This window comes from Hesperophylax consimilis, chromosome 7 (genome assembly GCF_061612785.1).
Source record: "Hesperophylax consimilis isolate HC1 chromosome 7, BYU_Hcon_1.0, whole genome shotgun sequence".
NCBI lineage: Eukaryota > Metazoa > Arthropoda > Insecta > Trichoptera > Limnephilidae > Hesperophylax > Hesperophylax consimilis.
The window spans coordinates 36712387-36731433 of record NC_142842.1 but is presented as its reverse complement, the minus strand read 5'-3'; the positions used below and the strand labels follow the sequence as shown (position 1 = coordinate 36731433).

Sequence of the window (19047 nt, the reverse complement as noted above, 5' to 3'; positions counted from 1 at the left end):
ACTTTGCCCGGGTCATTTTTATTCAAATAAATTTTGTGAGTTTGCACATATTACAGAGAGAAAATATATTTTACAAGGCAGCTTTGCACAATATTTAAATTGTGCAAATTTACATATTAAAGAGAGAAAATAGCTTTGCACAATATTCAATTTTGTGCAAACGGCAAGTTTTGTAAAGGAAACTGCGTTTGCACAATTTCAAATTTCATGCAAATTTAAATATTAAAAGGAGTTGGTATCTAAAAGGGAAGATTTGCACAATATTCAATTTTGTGCAAACGGTGAGTTTTGTAAAGGAAACTGCGTCTGCACAATTTAAAATTTCATGCAAATCTTCCATGTTTTGTACAAATTTATTATGATAGGTATTTTAATTTATAAGAGGGTGTTGGGGGGTCAAGCCTTTGTTTTTTGTCTATAATGATGACTGCTTGACCCCGTGGTTTTATTTATTGATCAGTTTTGCATATAAGATTTACAGTTTTACACAAGTGCAGATAAGATTATTTCAACAAGTTCATTTTCATAATTTCTACTTTATTTTCATTATTTTAACAAGTAAAGTAACCTATTTATTTGCTGATTGTGTTCATTTTATCTCATTAATATCAACAGTTTAAAATACGGTTGATGTACACTTGAGCAATCTACTGAACTGGGAACCAGTAAAAGTGTCACCTATTATACACATACATTGCATGTAAAAAAAAAATACTTAGATTAACAAGTTATCAAATATTACATTTATATAATTATATAAACCTATGTATATAAATTTCGACTACCATAATACGGGCGTGTGTCTAGTGTGGTAGTCGAAAAGCATGTAAAAACTGTACACATTAATATTTCATGAATAAAGAAAAAAAAAAAAAAAAAAAAAAAAAAAAAAAGATTACAGATTTTTATAGAGAGAATTTTGTTGCCTAAATTCGAATATGCGCAGAGGTGAGTTTGTAAAGGAACTGCCTCTGCGTAAATTCAGATTTATGCAAATTAATATAAAGTCGGTGGAGGTACGTCCGGTACAATTCTCCCCCCGGTGCAGTCACGGCTGCGCCTAGCGGTCCGGACGTGTAGGTCGGCGGCGTCCTCGACGTCCGGTTCCCCTGGGCCGCTGGGGGTTGTGGCTCCCATGCGGCATCCGTGGTCCGGGTGCTGTAGAGGGCGGCGCTGGTGCTGGTGCCGGTGCGGGCGCTGGTGCTGGTGCGGGGAGGATGAGGGCGAGTTTGACAGCAGGGCGGGTGTACGTTCCTGTGGCTGTTTGGACCCGGGCTGTCCTCACTTGGCCGTCGGCAGCTGGGATGGCCTCAACGATACGTCCGCGCGGCCAGCTGTTGCGTGGCAGCGCGGGGTCTAAGATGACCACCAAGTCTCCAGCTTTGAGGGGGTCAGTCGGGTGGTGCCACTTCTGTCGGGCGCCCAGGGTGGGGAGGTACTCACGGAGCCACCGCCTCCAGAACATATCGGCGAGTTGTTGGCTGATACGCCACTGGCGACGGAGACATACCTCCTCCTCCTTGTTGTCGTAGAGTGACAGATGCGGGCGGTTCCCGGCAGACCCCATGAGAAAGTGATTTGGGGTGAGGGGCTCTTCGTCCCGCGGGTCGACAGAGACATGAGTCAGTGGCCGATTGTTGACCACAAACTCAGCCTCTGCCAATGCTGTGCGCAGGGTTTCCTCCCTTGGCGCCCTCTCTTTTAAGGTGGCGCTCAGGGCTCTTTTCACCGAGCGCACCAACCTTTCCCAGGCTCCCCCCATGTGGGGACTGAGGGGGGTGATGAAGCGCCACTCGATGCCCTTGGTAGCCATGGCGTCCGTCATCCTGTCATCCTGCTGCAGGGCTGCCGTGGCATCTCGAATTTCCGCGTCCGCACCACGGAAGTTTGTCCCGTTGTCTGAGTACAACACCTTGGGCTGACCTCTTCGGGCGGTCATCCGTTGTAAGGCCATAATGGCCGAGTCGGCAGACAGCGAGACCGCTAGCTCCAGATGGATGGCGCGGGTGGAGAGGCAGGTAAATAGGGCTCCATAGCGCTTCTCCCGATGTCTGCCGACGGTGACCTCCATTGGCCCGAAGTAGTCCAGTCCGCAGTGTGTAAAGGGGCGGACGTAGTGAGCCAGGCGGGTCGGCGGGAGAACCCCCATTAGTGGCGGAGAGGGCTTGCTCCGTCGTAAGCGGCAGGTGGGGCAGTCATGGCTGATTTTCCTGCTGATGGTACGGAGGCGCAGGATGAAAAAGCTGCACCGGATCTCGGCCACAGTTTTCTCTGTGCTTGGATGGTCCGCCTTTTCGTGGTAGTGGCGGATCAGCAGTCGGGCGTATGGATCGGAGCCATCCAAGATCACGGGGGTCTTCGCCACGCTCGTGCTTCCGGTGAGCTCCCTCAGCCGTGAGCCCATCCGCAAAACGTCATCAGGTCCGAGGAAGGGGGCCAAACTGACGAGACGACTGGTGGCAGGTAGCGCCTGGCTGAGACGGATGGTGTGCAGGTCAGTGGAGAAGGCGTCTTCTTGGGACCTTCTCACCCATCTGCGCTCAGCCTCCGTCAGCTCGTCTGCTCGTAAGGAGCCTTCAGGGGGTCGGCTTGGGCCCGTCCGACAGCGCCTGATGAAGCGTAGCACCCACGCTGTAGTTCGGATCAGCCGGTGCCATGACGAGAACCTCTCGACCAGAGGTAGGGCCTCTCCGGCTGTGGTGATGTGCCCGACGTAGTGTCGGGGCCGGGTCTCGAGGGTCTGGTCGTCTGGCTTTGTGAGGGTGCGCTCCTTTGGCCAGTCGCTCTCCGGTGTGGTGAGGAAGGCGGGGCCGTTGAACCATCTTCCTTGGAGTGACAGGTCGGGCAGCTCCAAGTCCCGTGTGCCGATGTCGGCCGGGTTCTGCTTGGTGGGAACCCACCTCCAATTGGCTATGGAGGTGAGTTCATCTATTTCGCCCAACCTGTTGGACACGAACGCAGAGTACGTGCGCGGATCGGTGCGTAACCAGCACAGCACTGTGGTCGAGTCCGTCCAGAAGATGGTTGAAGCTATCCTCGCTTGGCTCTCCAACCGGATGGTTCTGGCCAATCTGGCCGCCATGAGTGCGGACTGCAGCTCAAGGCGGGGTATGGATAGCGGCTTGAGAGGTGCCACCTTACATTTGCTGGCGATGAAGGTGGCTTTTATGGTGCCCTGCACTTCCTCCACGAAGTAGGCGACGGCACAGCAAGCTTGCTCCGAGGCGTCGCAGAAGAGGTGCAGGGTCACGCTGCTTGACCTCTGTCGGAGCGACCGTCGTGGGATGGAGACGCTGCTTTCCTGGAGCAGGCTCATCCAGTCCCTCCAGCGTTCAGCGTGCTCCGAGGTGATGTGGTCGTCCCATCCAACGCTCGAACGCCACACGGCTTGCAGTAGGATCTTCGACCGTATGGTGAGGCAGGAGACGAAGCCCACCGGGTCGAAGATCTTCATCACGATGGAGAGGAGCTGCCGCTTTGTAGGCCGTGTGGCTTCCTCTAGACTGGCCGCTTCCAGGAAAGTGTAGATGAAGCGGTCGGTAGATGGGTCCCACACCAGTCCCAGGACCTTCTCGGTCTCGCTGCTCCCGCTGCTGATAGCTACCGTGGAGGTGGCGCGGTCTTCAGGGGGCACATCGGCGATGGCGTCCAGGCTGTTTGAGGCCCAGTTCGTAAGGTGGAACCCTCCCTTTGCAAGGAGGGCCCTTACGTCTCGGACTAGGGCAGCAGCTTCGTCAGGGTTGTCCACTGCGTCCAGGTAATCATCCATGTAAAACCGTGAACGAATGGCTGCTGCGGCGGCCGGGTACTGGTGCTCGTACTGACCGGCCACCCTGTCCCGCACGTACTGGGCACTGCTGGGCGAGCAGGTAGCCCCAAACATCATGGACGCCAGCTGGTAGGTGTCCGGCTGTTGCCGGTCCGGCGACCTCCACAGGTAAAGTTGCGAAGACTGGTCCTCTTTCCTGATTTGGATCCTCAGGAACATCTCCTGGATGTCGGCGGCGATGGCTATACCGCCTTCCCGGAATCGGAGGATGTTCCCCAGGAGAGAGGACAGTAGGTCAGGGCCAGTGAGCAGTTGGTCGTTAAGTGACGTCCCTCGGCATCGGCTGGCGGCGTCGAACACAACCCTTATCTTCCCTGGCTTGTTCGGGTTGGTGACGGCGAAGTGGGGAAGATACCACTTCCGTGGGGCAGGGAGCGACGCCTCATTGGGGGAGAGGCGTCTGGCGTAGCCTTTGACGACAAGCTGCGTCATTTTGTCATTGTACGCCGCTGCCAGGGTTGCGTCCGCTGCGAGCTTTTTCTCGAGGGACTGGAGCCGCTTCAGCGCACACTGCCGGTTGTCGGGTAGTGTGGCGTCAGGGTGTCTCCACAGGAGGCCAGTTTCCCACCGCCCAGAAGGTAGGGGGCGGGTGGTTTCTGCCATTAATGCCATGGCCTTTGTGTCCATGGCATTGACTCTCGCCGCAGACGTGACGCCGAGGGAGTCGACGGCAAAGTTGGATGTTACCAACTCCCTCAGGCGGGCATCTGCAGCGGTCTCCGACTGGAGGGCCAGTGTGGTAGCTGGCCCGTCATTGTTGAGGCTCGAGTCTCCGTGGGCGATCCACCCCAAAGCGGTCCGTGACACTATTCGAGTAGTGCTATTCTCACGGACCTCTCTTGACACGATAAGGTGGGCATTATCCTGCCCGATCAAGAGTTTTGGGGTGACGCGTCTTCCAGGAACGCGCTGCTCCGGCAGGCTCAGGTCAGTTACTGTGGGGGCGGTGATGGTGAAGGTGGATTCCAATCCAGCGCCCCGGATCGTCAGCTTCACGCGTTGGGAGCGGACGTCGGAGGTACACATCCCCTTCGCCCCGTGCAGCCGCAGACTGTGGACTGGGCCGCGTGCGCCGATCTGCGTTGCGGTGTCAGCGTCGAGGAGGGTGATGGTGGATCCCTCATCCAGAAGAGCGAACGTTGACACTTCCCCGTCCGTGGGGCCCCGCAACACAACCGGCACTATTTTTAACAGCACGCGGCTGTCCACTGTCTGGCGTCAAAGGTTCACCTCCGCGACCGTCTCCCGGTGGAGCAGCCGATGATGTGGGTAGCGACACTCACCCACACCACACCATACTGTCTCCTTGCAGTCCCTGGAGTGGTGCGACTCCAAGCACTTGCGGCACAGATTGTTCGTACGTACTGTCTCCCACCGGAGGGAGAGCGATTTTGAGATAAACTCGCGGCACTCCCGAGTTCTGTGTGGCTCACCGCACTGAGCGCACGCACTTTTCAGTTTGTTTTTCTTCACTACGGGTGGTGGTGGGCGGTTGGCCTTCCCCTCTGGCGGTGTAGCCATAGCGTTGGCCAGCACATGCTCCCGGCACCCTTTGCCGGATCTCAAGGGATCCACCATCCCGCTGACCGGAATCACGCCGGCGACGCCCCTCAGAAATGCTGCCAACTGGAGGATGGTGGACTGGGTTGTTTGCCCCAGCATCCGCAGCTCCAGCAGCCAGGCCATCCTCAATGTGCATGGCATCTTGGCAGTGATGTCGGCCAGCAGGGCGGGGTTGGTGAGGTAGCCTCCCGTCCTCAAGTCCCGCAGGGAAGCCACCAGGTTCTGGATTGTCCCGGAGAAGTCAGCAATCTCCTCCAAGGTGGCTTCGGCAGACAGGAAGGGCAGCTTCCTCACCTTGTCCAGCATAAGGTTCGCTATCGAACCCGATCCGCCGTACCGCTCCTCCAGGGTCGAAATGATTTCGGGCACGCGGTCCGGGTTCAGTAGGAGCGAGTATACGTTTTCCCTCGCCTTCCCCTTAAGCGCACGCTGCAATCGTATAAGATTCTCGCTCAGCGTGAGCTTGCAGGTCGAGGTGGATTGCTCGTACTGCGCAATCCAGGCCGGCCATTCGAGGGGGTCGCCCGAGAATATGGGGAGGTCCTTGGCGGTGGACTGCCGGGCAATGAGGGCGGTCATCCGAAGGTCCTCCTCTACTGAGGGACGAGGGCTGTCCTGGGCGCGCGTGGAGCGGATGGCGTCAGCCAGCAGGGTGCTCAGCTGTGCCAGGAACGGGTCGGCGCCTTGTCGGACCCACTCGCTGGTGTGATGGGCAGTCTCATCGGCGGTCGGCTGCGGGGGAAACAGCGGCGAGAAGCTCTGAGATGAGGCGCCAGGGTAACCGACAGGAGGTGCGCCCGGGTAGGCACCAGGATGTGCTGCAGCGGGCGCAGCAGGGGGTCCGCCAGGGGGCTCAGCAGGGTAGGCAGCGGGATGCGCACCAGGGGGCGCGCCAGGGTGCTCGCCAGGGCAGGCGCCAGGATGCGCAGCAGCGGGCGCAGCAGGGGGCCCGCCAGGGTAGGCGGTAGGGTGCGCACCAGGGGCCGCACCAGGGTAGGCGGCAGGGTGCGCACCAGGGGCCGCACCAGGGTAGGCGGCAGGGTGCGCACCAGGGGCCGCACCAGGGTAGGCGGCAGGGTGCGCACCAGGGGCCGCACCAGGGTAGGCGGCAGGATGCGCACCAGGGGCCGCACCAGGGTAGGCGGCAGGGTGCGCACCAGGGGCCGCACCAGGGTAGGCGGCAGGGTGCGCACCAGGGGCCGCACCAGGGTAGGCGGCAGGGTGCGCACCAGGGGCCGCACCAGGGTAGGCGGCAGGGTGCGCACCAGGGGCCGCACCAGGGTAGGCGGCAGGGTGCGCACCAGGGGCCGCACCAGGGTAGGCGGCAGGATGCGCACCAGGGACCGCACCAGGGTAGGCGGCAGGGTGCGCACCAGGGGCCGCACCAGGGTAGGCGGCAGGGTGCGCACCAGGGGCCGCACCAGGGTAGGCGGCAGGGTGCGCACCAGGGGCCGCACCAGGGTAGGCGGCAGGGTGCGCACCAGGGGCCGCACCAGGGTAGGCGGCAGGATGCGCACCAGGGGCCGCACCAGGGTAGGCGCCCAGGTGGGTGCCAGGGGGGTCCGCCCCTGGCAGGTACTGCGTCGCGGTGGGGAGGGCTGCGAGCAGCACAGCGAGCTGCCTGCTCATTGTCCGGTTCGCCTTCCGGAGCTGCCTGACCGTGTCCTCTGTTGTGGTTGAATCCTCCTCTGCATCGGAGGACGGTGCGCTGTCAGGGCCGGCAAAGTGAGTGTCAGCAGGGCTGGCAGCGCGTGGGGCAGCAGGTCCGGCAGGGTCAGGGCCGGCAGGGCCGGCAGGGTGAGGGCCGGCAGGGCCGGCGGGGTGATGGCCTGTCACCAGCTCCACGTCGGGTTGTGAATCTGGGGTGGAAGCTGGAGGCTGAAGCCTCGCGGCCACTCCGCAGGGACGGCATCTTGGGACGTCACTGGAAGGCGTGAAGGAGTGAAGGCGTGAAGAGGCGATCGCGGCTCGAAGGACCATGTACGGGACGGCACTGTAGTCGCCGGCCGCACAGACGATATAGCGGGAGTGGCCGGCTGGCCGCTTCGACGCCTTGGAAGGGAAGGTCGGGAAAAAGTAGGGAGAATGTTGAAATGGAAAAAATGGGGAAAAATTATGGGGAAAATGAAAAGTGGGGAAAAATGTGGAAAAAATGGGGAAAAATTATGAAAGGGAAAAATGGGGAAAATGTGGGGGGGAAATGGGAAAAAATATAGGGAAGGGAGAAATGGGGAAAATGTGGGAGAAAGGTATAAGGCAGGGGGGAGGAAGGTAGGGGGGAACCTGCGCCCTGACTAGGGACGCTTCGACTATTGTGACAGTTTCTTCTTGATGAACACCAGGGAGCCGGGAGAAAGAAGAAGGCCAGGTTGCAGTGAAGGTCCAGGGCAGAAGAGGCTTGAAGAAGGCAGTCAGGGCAGTCCAGGAGAGATGTTGATCGTTCGATGGTTGCTGGCTCTCTGCCGAATTGCACAAGTTTTCTGCCTTTTAAAGGACCAACGGGCCTAGCTCTCCCTTTGTTAGCGACAAATTCCGAGAATTATTTTTGGGTTCCCGGAATTTGTCACAGGAGAGAGCGCCGTTGTTGCGTAACTTGGAAGGGGACGATTTTGACTAGGTCCCTGACTGTTCTTTAATCCACTTTGCCCGGGTCATTTTTATTCAAATAAATTTTGTGAGTTTGCACATATTACAGAGAGAAAATATATTTTACAAGGCAGCTTTGCACAATATTTAAATTGTGCAAATTTACATATTAAAGAGAGAAAATAGCTTTGCACAATATTCAATTTTGTGCAAACGGCAAGTTTTGTAAAGGAAACTGCGTTTGCACAATTTCAAATTTCATGCAAATTTAAATATTAAAAGGAGTTGGTATCTAAAAGGGAAGATTTGCACAATATTCAATTTTGTGCAAACGGCGAGTTTTGTAAAGGAAACTGCGTCTGCACAATTTAAAATTTCATGCAAATCTTCCATGTTTTGTACAAATTTATTATGATAGGTATTTTAATTTATAAGAGGGTGTTGAGGGGTCAAGCCTTTGTTTTTTGTCTATAATGATGACTGCTTGACCCCGTGGTTTTATTTATTGATCAGTTTTGCATATAAGATTTACAGTTTTACACAAGTGCAGATAAGATTACAGATTTTTATAGAGAGAATTTTGTTGCCTAAATTCGAATATGCGCAGAGGTGAGTTTGTAAAGGAACTGCCTCTGCGTAAATTCAGATTTATGCAAATTAATATAAAGTCGGTGGAGGTACGTCCGGTACAATTATACACAAATAACAACGCATATCGAAGTAACGGGAGTCGGTTCATTGCCATTAGTTCATAGCATGGCTTGCGTCTTCGCTAATAATTTCAAATAATAAATGTGTATTCTAATTAGGTAATTGTTTTCATTTTGAAAATTTTTTTTTCTCGTGTGGATTTAATACGTGAATAAATAATATTCTATTATAATACATTGTTCAGTATTACAATAGTACGGAAAAACCAGGGCTGGCAAAGAAATAAATATTTTATCAAGGTTGCCACATATATTTTATCAAGGTTGCCACAAATTTTTTCAAGGTTGCCACAAAATATATATTTTTTTTTACATTATTTATCAAGGTTTTTATCTTATAAACAAGAAAAGAACATCTTGTTATTTCTAAATAAAGGGCATCATCATCATCATCATTCATAATAACAATTTGGAAAATTGTTTTGAAATTAAGTTCAATAAAGTAAATGTCAACGTTGACAAAAGAAATAATTCGATATTTACTATCAATTTTTGAAATAATGGACAATTTACACGCGACGTGTCAGACTTGGAGAATTAAGAAAAAAAAAATAATCACAATTTTTTTTTTGTGGTATGGACGATGACGCAACGTTATCATTGGAGGGAGTTGATGGAGGTATATTCGGTCTGATCAACTGGATCCTGGTATCAACTCACTATCCATTAGGTCCATGAGTTCCGAATGGTGAGGATGGGTTTGTACCCCAAACGCAACGTATCGATCCGGAGTCGATCACGTTCACCAGACATGACAGACAGAGGGCGAGAGAAGCTTGCTGTCTGATCATTATACTTGGGCCGCTGGTTCAAGTACGGAACACGGTACTGCATCATCAGTTGGAAGGCGGGGGATTCGTTGCCTGTGGACGGTTTTTCCTGCAGGAGGCGAAAGGCCTGTTGTCCTCTGATCTATGTACGTACGTTAGTATTTCGTAGTGAGATATATGTTTGAGTGGTTCGGGTTGTTCTTGGAGGTTGATGATCAACCCTAACACGACACTTAACACATAAAATTCATAAACTCTATTTGAAATCGAGTTGTATGTTCTCTTTCACACGATACTATTTGTAGTGATTTATTGGAAATCACGCTATTATTCTCAAATATAACAAGTCTAAATCATAAACATGCACGCATTTATACTGTCGTACGTTATGCTCATGAAAAGAGCCACTCATAAATTAATATTTTTTAATTTATTTATTTACTTAAACTTAAGTACACAACAGACTCCAAGTGAACAAATGAACACTCATTTAAAAATATTATGAATTTTGTATAATGAAATTGGCTAATATACCTTAACATGTAGTATGTGTTAGGATATAACATCTTGAAATGTAAGGAGTTACATTCCCACTGTCTCTTTCGTTTCATGATGGTGAAAACAAAGAAGCATTGTCTACAAATTACGTGCTTGAACACTGGTTGTTCTCGTTTCATCATTAATATGTAAACGGATATTTTTGTTATTGTTTTACAGTAAATGTCTTGATGGGTCATGAAAATATATTAAAGACTGCACCAAGCGGTGCACTGAACATTTAATCTCCTAGTGATAAAATGGAGCTGTTCGCTTTATTGCTGATGAAACGAGACATAACTTACTTGTTTTCCTTTATAAGTACGGTTCTGACTTATAATGTGGAACGATATCCCACCACCGATCCTTCCACATTTTAAGTCACTTCTTTCATATTATGATTCTTGAACCTGATTTTTCTGTATTTTGTCAAGATCAGAACATACGAAGATGTATTGAAACCTTCCGTAGGTTCTGACCTAGGTTTAATCTATAAATGTTAATTTTATTTGTTGCTGATTCTTTGACTTCTCAACAGTCATTTCTGTGTACACACTTGTTGTACTTGTTACAAATAATTTTTTTTAATTTTAAAAATTGCATTGCATTAAATCTTGCTACCATGTAAGTAACATGAGATGTTCCTTTCCTATTGTTTTAGAATTTTTTATTATAAACTCTAAGTTTATTATACATAATTGTTGTTACAGTCCTGCGAGACTTATTATTAACAACTTTTTTTTTTTTTTTGAACAACTGTTTACAGAGAAAACCATAAGTTGTTTCATAAAAATATCGATTACGCCTTCATTACTGTTGGACGTATACCTAGATCACTGCACTAATAATAGTTGCATATCACTTAACCCGATTGCACCTTCTATATTGATGGCTGTATACTGTATTAATTTGGCTCCATTCTTATGCGATGGTTGTTGACTGCTTAACACTCTTGTTGAATTAAGATTGTGTATTTTCATTAACTGCTCTGTTCTCTTATGGATACCCCCATACGACCTAGTTAGGTAGATTAGGTAGAAACATCGACAAAGTGTTTTCTTATCTCCTATGGAGAAGTAGAGTCAGTGATAAGTGAGGGTTGCTATGCTCCCTAAAAAGTGTTGCCTGACGGGCTTATAACCCTATTTTGGGTCAGTGATGCATTATCGCATTTGGTTGTATAAAATGAATGTGATAGACAGTCAGTTATTTGGTTAGTTATAAATGTGGCGTCTGTATTAATTAAGTCTTACTTTTATTAATTATGTACTAATTATTTTTATAAATGTAACGTCAACGGTTGTCCATGACGCTAAGTCAATTAGTCTTCACCCAGCATATTCAAGCTGTGGGTGTTGGCGGATCCCGTTCACGTAACATTGGTTGTTATGTTTAGATTAAGTTTTTAAGTTTAGTTCCTACAATATTATAGTTATTTAAGTAAGAATGGCTGCACCGCAATCCTGTTCATCCTGCCTTACGTTCGATGAAGTGCGACCGGATTTGCGGCACGCCCATTCGCTATTCTCACTTTGGTTTAATTTTGTTATATGAATACTTCCTATTGATGGTTATTATTATCTACTGGTATTTTATTGATCACTTTGTTTTTTTTTCTGTTGTAGTAGACCCTTGGACCGACCTAGAAAGAATAGGGTTAGGTTATTTCGACAATTTTATATGTTTGAGGGCAAACATTTGGTGGCGAGGGGGGTAATGTTATGATGCAGGGCTAGACTCCTTTTGTTTTAATATTTTATTCATTAATTTATTCTGCATCATCACATTTATCCTCGCCGATTCTCTAACCTAGTTAGGAACTGGGCGATTGTCGCGGGTATTGGTTTTGGTAAAATTTCGAATCATAATTTAAAATTTAAAATCTGTACCGGGCGGAAACAGAAAAAAACAAAAACACTTCCTTGCCTGCAGAGAAACCAGAGGGTGGGCCTGATCTCTCGGCAGACGACAGTCACAGTTTTCCGGAGTGAAATTGTTTGGGAATGGTTTCCCTTTAATCGGAGTGGCGAAGTCTAATTTTATACGCGGAGATTGCACAACAATACTACATGTAAACAGTGCACGGTTTTGTTTCTGCTCCAGTTTAAAACATAAATAAGAATACTTAATTTTATACCTGTGCGTATAGGAAGTACTAAATTACAAGTGCAAATCGAGTTTTAGTGTAGTGATAGAATTCCAAGTGATTCCAATCTCGCAGTTAAAAGATATATCAAAAACAAAATAATTATAAATCTGTCAATCGAACTGTCGATTCGTTAGTTCGCACTTGCTTCTAGTGTGTGTGTAAGTAAAGTTACCTTCACATTTACGCATACTATCCCGAGTACGTGATCAGGGCAGCTAAACTTTTTCATATTTTATATTTCTGCTTCGATCTACTAATTATGGATTCGTGTGATCCCTACCATTTTATTACGATGGCAAGTAATATAATAAACTCTATGAACAGTACCATTATGGATCCATCGAATAAATTTACCAAAGAGCAAATGGCTAAATTAACTCCTAAACTTTCGGAACTTTTGGGGAATATTAGTGTTGTTGGTGCGAAAGTGGGCTTCCTGGAAGGAGAGCTGAAGGCCTATACAAACATCTCACAACAGAAGCCACCTCAGGTCCAACCTCTACCTAACACCATACAAGACCTACCTGGAATTTGCGAAACACTAGCGGAAATGGAGGAGAGAAAATTACGTTCTAAGAATATTATAATGTTTAATGTACCTGAGTGCTCAACTGGTACTCAAACTGACTGCATGAGGGAGGATAAGAACAAAGTTTTGAGTATTCTAAGCAAAGTTGAAAATGTTGATACCTCTGAAATAAAAATGTTCCGTTTAGGTAAAAAAGAAATGGATAAAATACGTCCGATCAAGATTGAACTGTCAGATCAACATCAAGTGAAACTGGTTCTTCAAAAAAAGGCGATAGACTACAAAAATTTCAGTATTAAAACCAAAAAAGACTTAACATGGGTTCAGCGCCAAGAAATTCAAAATGTATGGAAGGAGTTAGAAAACCGGAAAAATAAGGGAGAAAATAATTTAACCATAAAATATATTAACAACTCACCTAAAATTATCAATGTTCAACCAAAAAACTCCAGCCATATAAACGCCTCATCTACTACCAGAATGTCAGGGGCATCAGAACAAAATTAAAGGAGTTCAGAGTAAATGCTCCATCTTTCTCAAATGATGTCATCATACTCACTGAAACATGGCTAACATCATCAATCTTCTCAGCGGAGCTAGGACTACATAGGCACCATGTCCACCGAGCAGACCGGAGTCAGAATACCAGCTCCAATACAAGAGGAGGTGGTGTCCTGATAGCGGTCCGCAAAAATATTACTTCGAAAGCACTCAAAATCAAAAATACTGATGTGGAACAATTGTTCGTATTGTTAAGTGGTGATTTCAAGAAAACTATTATTGGAACTGTTTATATTCCTCCTAATGCCAACATATCAATCTATAAAAAACACTGTGAAGATGTTGAGTTAGTAAAAACAAAATATCCAAATCATCAAATAATTATTTGCGGTGATTATAATTTACCTAATTGCAATTTCAACGTTTTAGACAGTAATTTTAATTCAATACCAGCAACCACCTGCGAACGAGTAATTCTAGATATGTCTTTACTTTTTAATTTAACCCAATATAACCATGTACGTAATATTAATAATCGTGTTCTTGATCTAGTTTTGTCAAATGAAAGCAACGTTATTATAAATGAATCATTAGAGTCTATTCTTCCGATAGACAACCACCATCCCCCACTAGCAATACTTATCTCTTGTACTAAAGAAGGCAATCAAAATAATTCAATTCCTACGTATAACTTTAAAAATGCGAATTATCGGGACATAAATGATCGTCTCCACAAGGAAGATTGGTCATTTCTTAATGAAGGCGATATTAATCAAAATATTGAATCTTTTTATTACTTGCTGGATAAAATTATTACAGATCTCATCCCACGCATTCATTTTAAAGAATCAAAATATCCGAGATGGTTCAACAAAGAACTTGTTCAATTAACTGCCCTTAAAAAAGTTTTACATAAGAAATATAAAGAAGACAGGTCTTTATCAAATTATATTGAATTTAAAAACGTTAGAAAAGATTGTAAAATCTTATCAAAAATGTGCTACAATTCTTTTATTAATAATGTTGAAACTTCAATAAATCATAATGTAAAGTATTTTTGGAACTATGCAAAATCAATGAAAAATAACAACTTTGGTATACCCGCCAACTTGGAATATGCAGGTAAAAAGGCCAAAGACACTAAAAGTATCGCTGACCTTTTTGCTGATTTTTTTAAAAGCGTTTATGAATGTGAGACACCAGTTTCTGCTAGTACAGTATCAAATTTTACTACTGATCATAATCTTAATTTATCTTTTATCCACATAGAATATAATGATATATTGACTGAACTAAAATTACTAGATCAAAGCAAAAGTGGTGGACCAGATAAAATACCTCCTGTATTTTTGAATAATTGTGCTACCAATCTGGCGTATCCTTTATATTTGCTGTTTAATCAGTCTTTACGAACAGGATGTTTTCCTACTAAATGGAAATTCAGCTTTCTTACGCCTATTTTTAAAAAAGGCGATAAACACGAGGTGATTAATTACAGACCGGTGTGCCTTTTATCAACAATTCCTAAAGTTTTTGAAAAAATTCTTCTTAAAAAAGTTATTTTCCGATTAAACCACGTCATTTCTCCTAAGCAACATGGTTTCTCTACTGGAAAATCTACCCTTACTAACTTGTTAACCTATCAAAACTATATATCTGATTCCATGTCTAGTAAATGTCAAGTTGACTCTATTTATACCGATTTTAGCAAGGCGTTCGATAAAGTCAATCATGAGTTATTGCTGAATAAACTCCATAAATTCGGTATAGGTGGTTCACTATATAAGTGGTTTAATAGTTACTTGACCGACAGATTACTGGCTGTTAAAATTGATGGCACATTTTCATACAAATTCACTGCTACGAGTGGTGTTCCCCAGGGATCACACTTAGGACCAATCCTGTTTTTATTATTTGTCAATGATGTATTGTATATTTTCAATGATGTTCAAGTGTTAATGTTTGCAGACGACCTGAAATTATTCAAAGCAATCAGAAACATTAACGATTGCCATATATTGTCAAATAACTTGTCAAGATTAATTATATGGTGTCGTGATAACCGCTTGCAACTTAACATAAGCAAATGTCAAATTATGAGGTTTCATCGAATAAAGTATCCAATATTTTTTGATTATTCCATTAACAACATGTCGTTAGTATCTGTCTCGGAAATTAATGACTTAGGTATTTGGTTTGACACGAAACTTAACTTTATCAAGCATATTGAAATAATAACCAATAAAGCTTTGAAAATGTTGGGATTTATTTTAAGGGTATCTAGTGATTTCAATAATGTAAATACTGTAAAAACATTATATATGTCACTAGTAAGGAGTCATGTAGAATACAATTCCACGGTTTGGTCCCCAAATTATGAGGTTCATTCACATGCGATTGAAAGAATCCAAAATAAATTTTTAAGATATGTAAATTTCAAAATGGGCATTCCTAGAGAAAACCTAAATTACGATAACTTACTATGTTCATTAAATTTAATAAAATTATCTGATCGCAGAATTATTTCCGATTTAACCTGTTTGTATAAAATCATTAATTCAATGTTTGATACCCCTGATTTATTATATGTAATCTCTTTTCATACTCCAAGCAGGTCGGTTTCAAGACAGTACCTACCATATTATTGTAGCAATTCTATGTCAACGTCCCAATATCATACTCCTATGCGACGGATTCAACAGCTAGGAAACAAATACTCAGATGTTGTTGATATATTTAGTACATCAATTTCAATATATAAGCATACCCTATTGAAGTTTTTTTTTTCATCGAGTAGTGGAATATTTGAATAAAGGTATTTAATTTGATTTGACTAACATATAATAATTTTGTCAACTGAAATAGAAAAAAATATTTTGGATTTTTTATATGTTGTGCCTGCATTCTGTGTAGATCAAATCAAGTTGAGTGATATTTTGACTTTATATTTATTTTTCTGCAATTGTTTTAATAGTCGTTTCCTGCACTATTTTCATGTATAATTTCGTAAATATTTTTTATATATATATGTATGTAAAAGCCTTAATAGGCGTGAAATAAATAAATAAATAATAAAATCGTATAAATGTTGTAAAATACGAAGTTCCATAGTGGAATTAGTTCCGTGGCTCGTTCGAATATTGTAACCACGCGGCATTATGAATCGCAAACGGAGTCAGACGTGTGATCTGCTTGAATCCGACCCATCCTTTATGGGATGAAGAAGCCAGTGGCTTAAAATATTGTGCCAGGTTCCCGGAAACCTAAGGATAGTATTCTTTCTCGCGGTTTGGCACTACGCCGACCGCATTTTCACCAGGGCCGTAGGGAGGCCTATTTTTCCTTACATAAAGGGAATCCTCGCCAGGATACACGGAAGCGACCGCGGGCACCAGATTCCTCTTCCTCAGTCGCCAGATTACCAGTTTCCTGCCACGGACAGTCGCCAGGAGGCGGAACTGACTCTTCCTCTTGCTCCGTCTGGAGCCCCCTGGAGCTCAGCCTGATGAGGTGCTGCTCCAGCTCGAGTAGGATGTTACTTAATTAGCTAGATAGATAAAGCGTGGTCGGAACCTTGGGGGTAAGCTTATATCTAACTTTTATTATATTGTTTTCGTTATAACTCACACGGTAGAGTGTATAGACTTATATTGTATTCGAAATAATATACATTAATGTTACTCTAAACCTTCTTTCCTTGACTCTAAATTTTACATTGTAACCTGACACATTTCTGGTTTCGAACCCAACCCCCTGAGAACCCTGGGATCACAAACATTCTTGTGGGTATCTAACCCTCAAGAATTGGCGCTTCCAGTACTGGATAAAGTTTGTGATTCCACATTCATTATTATAACCTAAAATGTCTGGTGAGTATTGTAGGCTGCACGTAGCAAGTAACCATAGCAACTACTCTACGTAGCAAGGGGTCCCGCAGGGCTCTCTGCTTTCTCCAATCCTCTTCAATGTCTACACTCACGACATTCCCCTCTCTGAAAATTCTAATTCTCACAAAGCTCTGTACGCAGATGATACCACAGTTATGGTTAGATACTGTTCACCCAGGATGATTACGTACTGACTGCAAAAAAACATAGACTTACTCCAAGATTGGTACGATAAATGGCGTATAGACGTGAATCCCTCAAAGAGCGTGGCCGTATTTTTCTCTCGTAGAAAAGGCGGCCGGGCCCCGCGAGAGGAAACAACGATGTACGACCAAACTATACCATGGCAAAAATCGGCCAAATATCTTGGAGTTACACTTGACAGACGACTCACATGGACAAAACACATAAATAACACTCTCACAAACGCTAAAAAAACATCCAACGCCCTTTACCCGTTGCTTCACTCAAATTCAAAAACTTCCATACAAAACAAACTACTCATCTACAAAACACAAATACGCCCCATCATGTCATACGGCTCACCTATTTGGGGCACAGGTAACACAAAACGTCTTGCTTCATTCCAGAATGCCACACTTAGAAGATACACCAATAGCTCTTGGTTTGTCCGTAATAACATAATTAATTCAGGCACGAAAATCCCCCCATTTAAAACCCATGTGGTAGAATTACCCAAAACATTCTATGCGAAACTTCCTATGCACACAAATCCAAGCATAGCATGTCTCGGGCGTTCAAGCCCCGACGACAAACCCACCTATCCATTCCCAGTCTCTATTACCTTCCCCCCTTGATGAGTGGACTCAAATAAAAAATTAAATTGCAACCAAATATACAAAAAATATAGTATAAATTTTACAAACACCTTAATTTAAAATAATATATAACAATCATAAAAAAAATAAAAATTATTTACAAATAAATAAAATACCTACATACAAAAAAAAATAGTATTTCAGCCCTATAAGTTGCTATAGGCAGCCCACTCATCGGGTAGAAAAAAACCATCCCCCAGGTACTTTATACCCTCAGTTCACGAGACATGGAGATTAACTTCCCCGAACCTCGTCAATTACAATAGGATACCTAAAGGGCAGTTAGCCAGCAACCACCATCAGCTCTACACCTCTCTCTCTGCTCTGCCCTCTACCTCGCTCCGACTTCTGCCTCTGCTCGCCTTCTTTCACTCTGACCCCTGCCTCACCCTGGACCACGGACTTGCCTACCCCTTCGGACCCGACCCGGACTCTACAAGAAGGACGAAAAACAGGATTTGGACGAGCTCTACAACGGCTACAGAGACGCCCCGCTCTACCCCTCCACGCCACTGAAGGATGACGCCTTCCGCCTCCACAGATTGGGATCACCGGCCCCATTTACAGTCTTATGTGTCACACTTACGTCTGATACAATTTTATTTTTTGAAAAGTAAGTTCTCCTTTCTTCCTGATTGATGTAGCCAAGAAGTGGTTAGTTTATATGTTTGTTTTATATTATTTTATATTTTGTTTGTGACTTAAGTGCACTATTCAGCGGTGCCCGTAGCAGCGAAAAAAAGTTGCTTCAAAGCTAAAGCTGAGGTCAACCAAAAACTCTCCTGTGTTCAAAACGTTTTGAAAAATGTTTTGTGAACAGATCATTGAGCGTAACTCGATGGATGAAGCAGTGCCCACGACATTATATGTCAGTATAATTATGTTTATGGATTAAAAGTATATTAAAATTTTCAAAATTGATTATTATTTCCTTGATTTACTACTTGAGTCCTGGACCTGTCTGAATTGTTATACTTAAATACAGTATTGCACAAACAAAAATGTGTTTTATTTAAATGGAATAGGTTATGACAAGTAAGAAATAAATGTCAAGCCACTGAATAATAACCATGGAAACGGTCTGGCGTTGCCCCCATCTTGGTAGCCATTTTTGTGCTATTATTTGGACAGAATGTTTTATTGGTAT

At 45.0% G+C, this 19047-nt stretch overlaps 1 protein-coding gene across 1 annotated transcript; it reads right to left on the bottom strand.

Moving 5' to 3' along the window:
- Positions 1 to 1060: 1060 nt before the first annotated feature.
- On the bottom strand, positions 1061 to 7372 carry LOC149422701 (uncharacterized). The gene is made up of 3 exons (XM_089633991.1): positions 6910 to 7372; positions 5113 to 6210; positions 1061 to 5010 (listed from the first exon to the last, which is right to left on the bottom strand). Exons 1-3 carry the CDS (start codon positions 7370 to 7372, stop codon positions 1061 to 1063), a joined length of 5511 nt encoding a protein of 1836 aa, XP_089490117.1.
- Positions 7373 to 19047: the final 11675 nt, after the last annotated feature.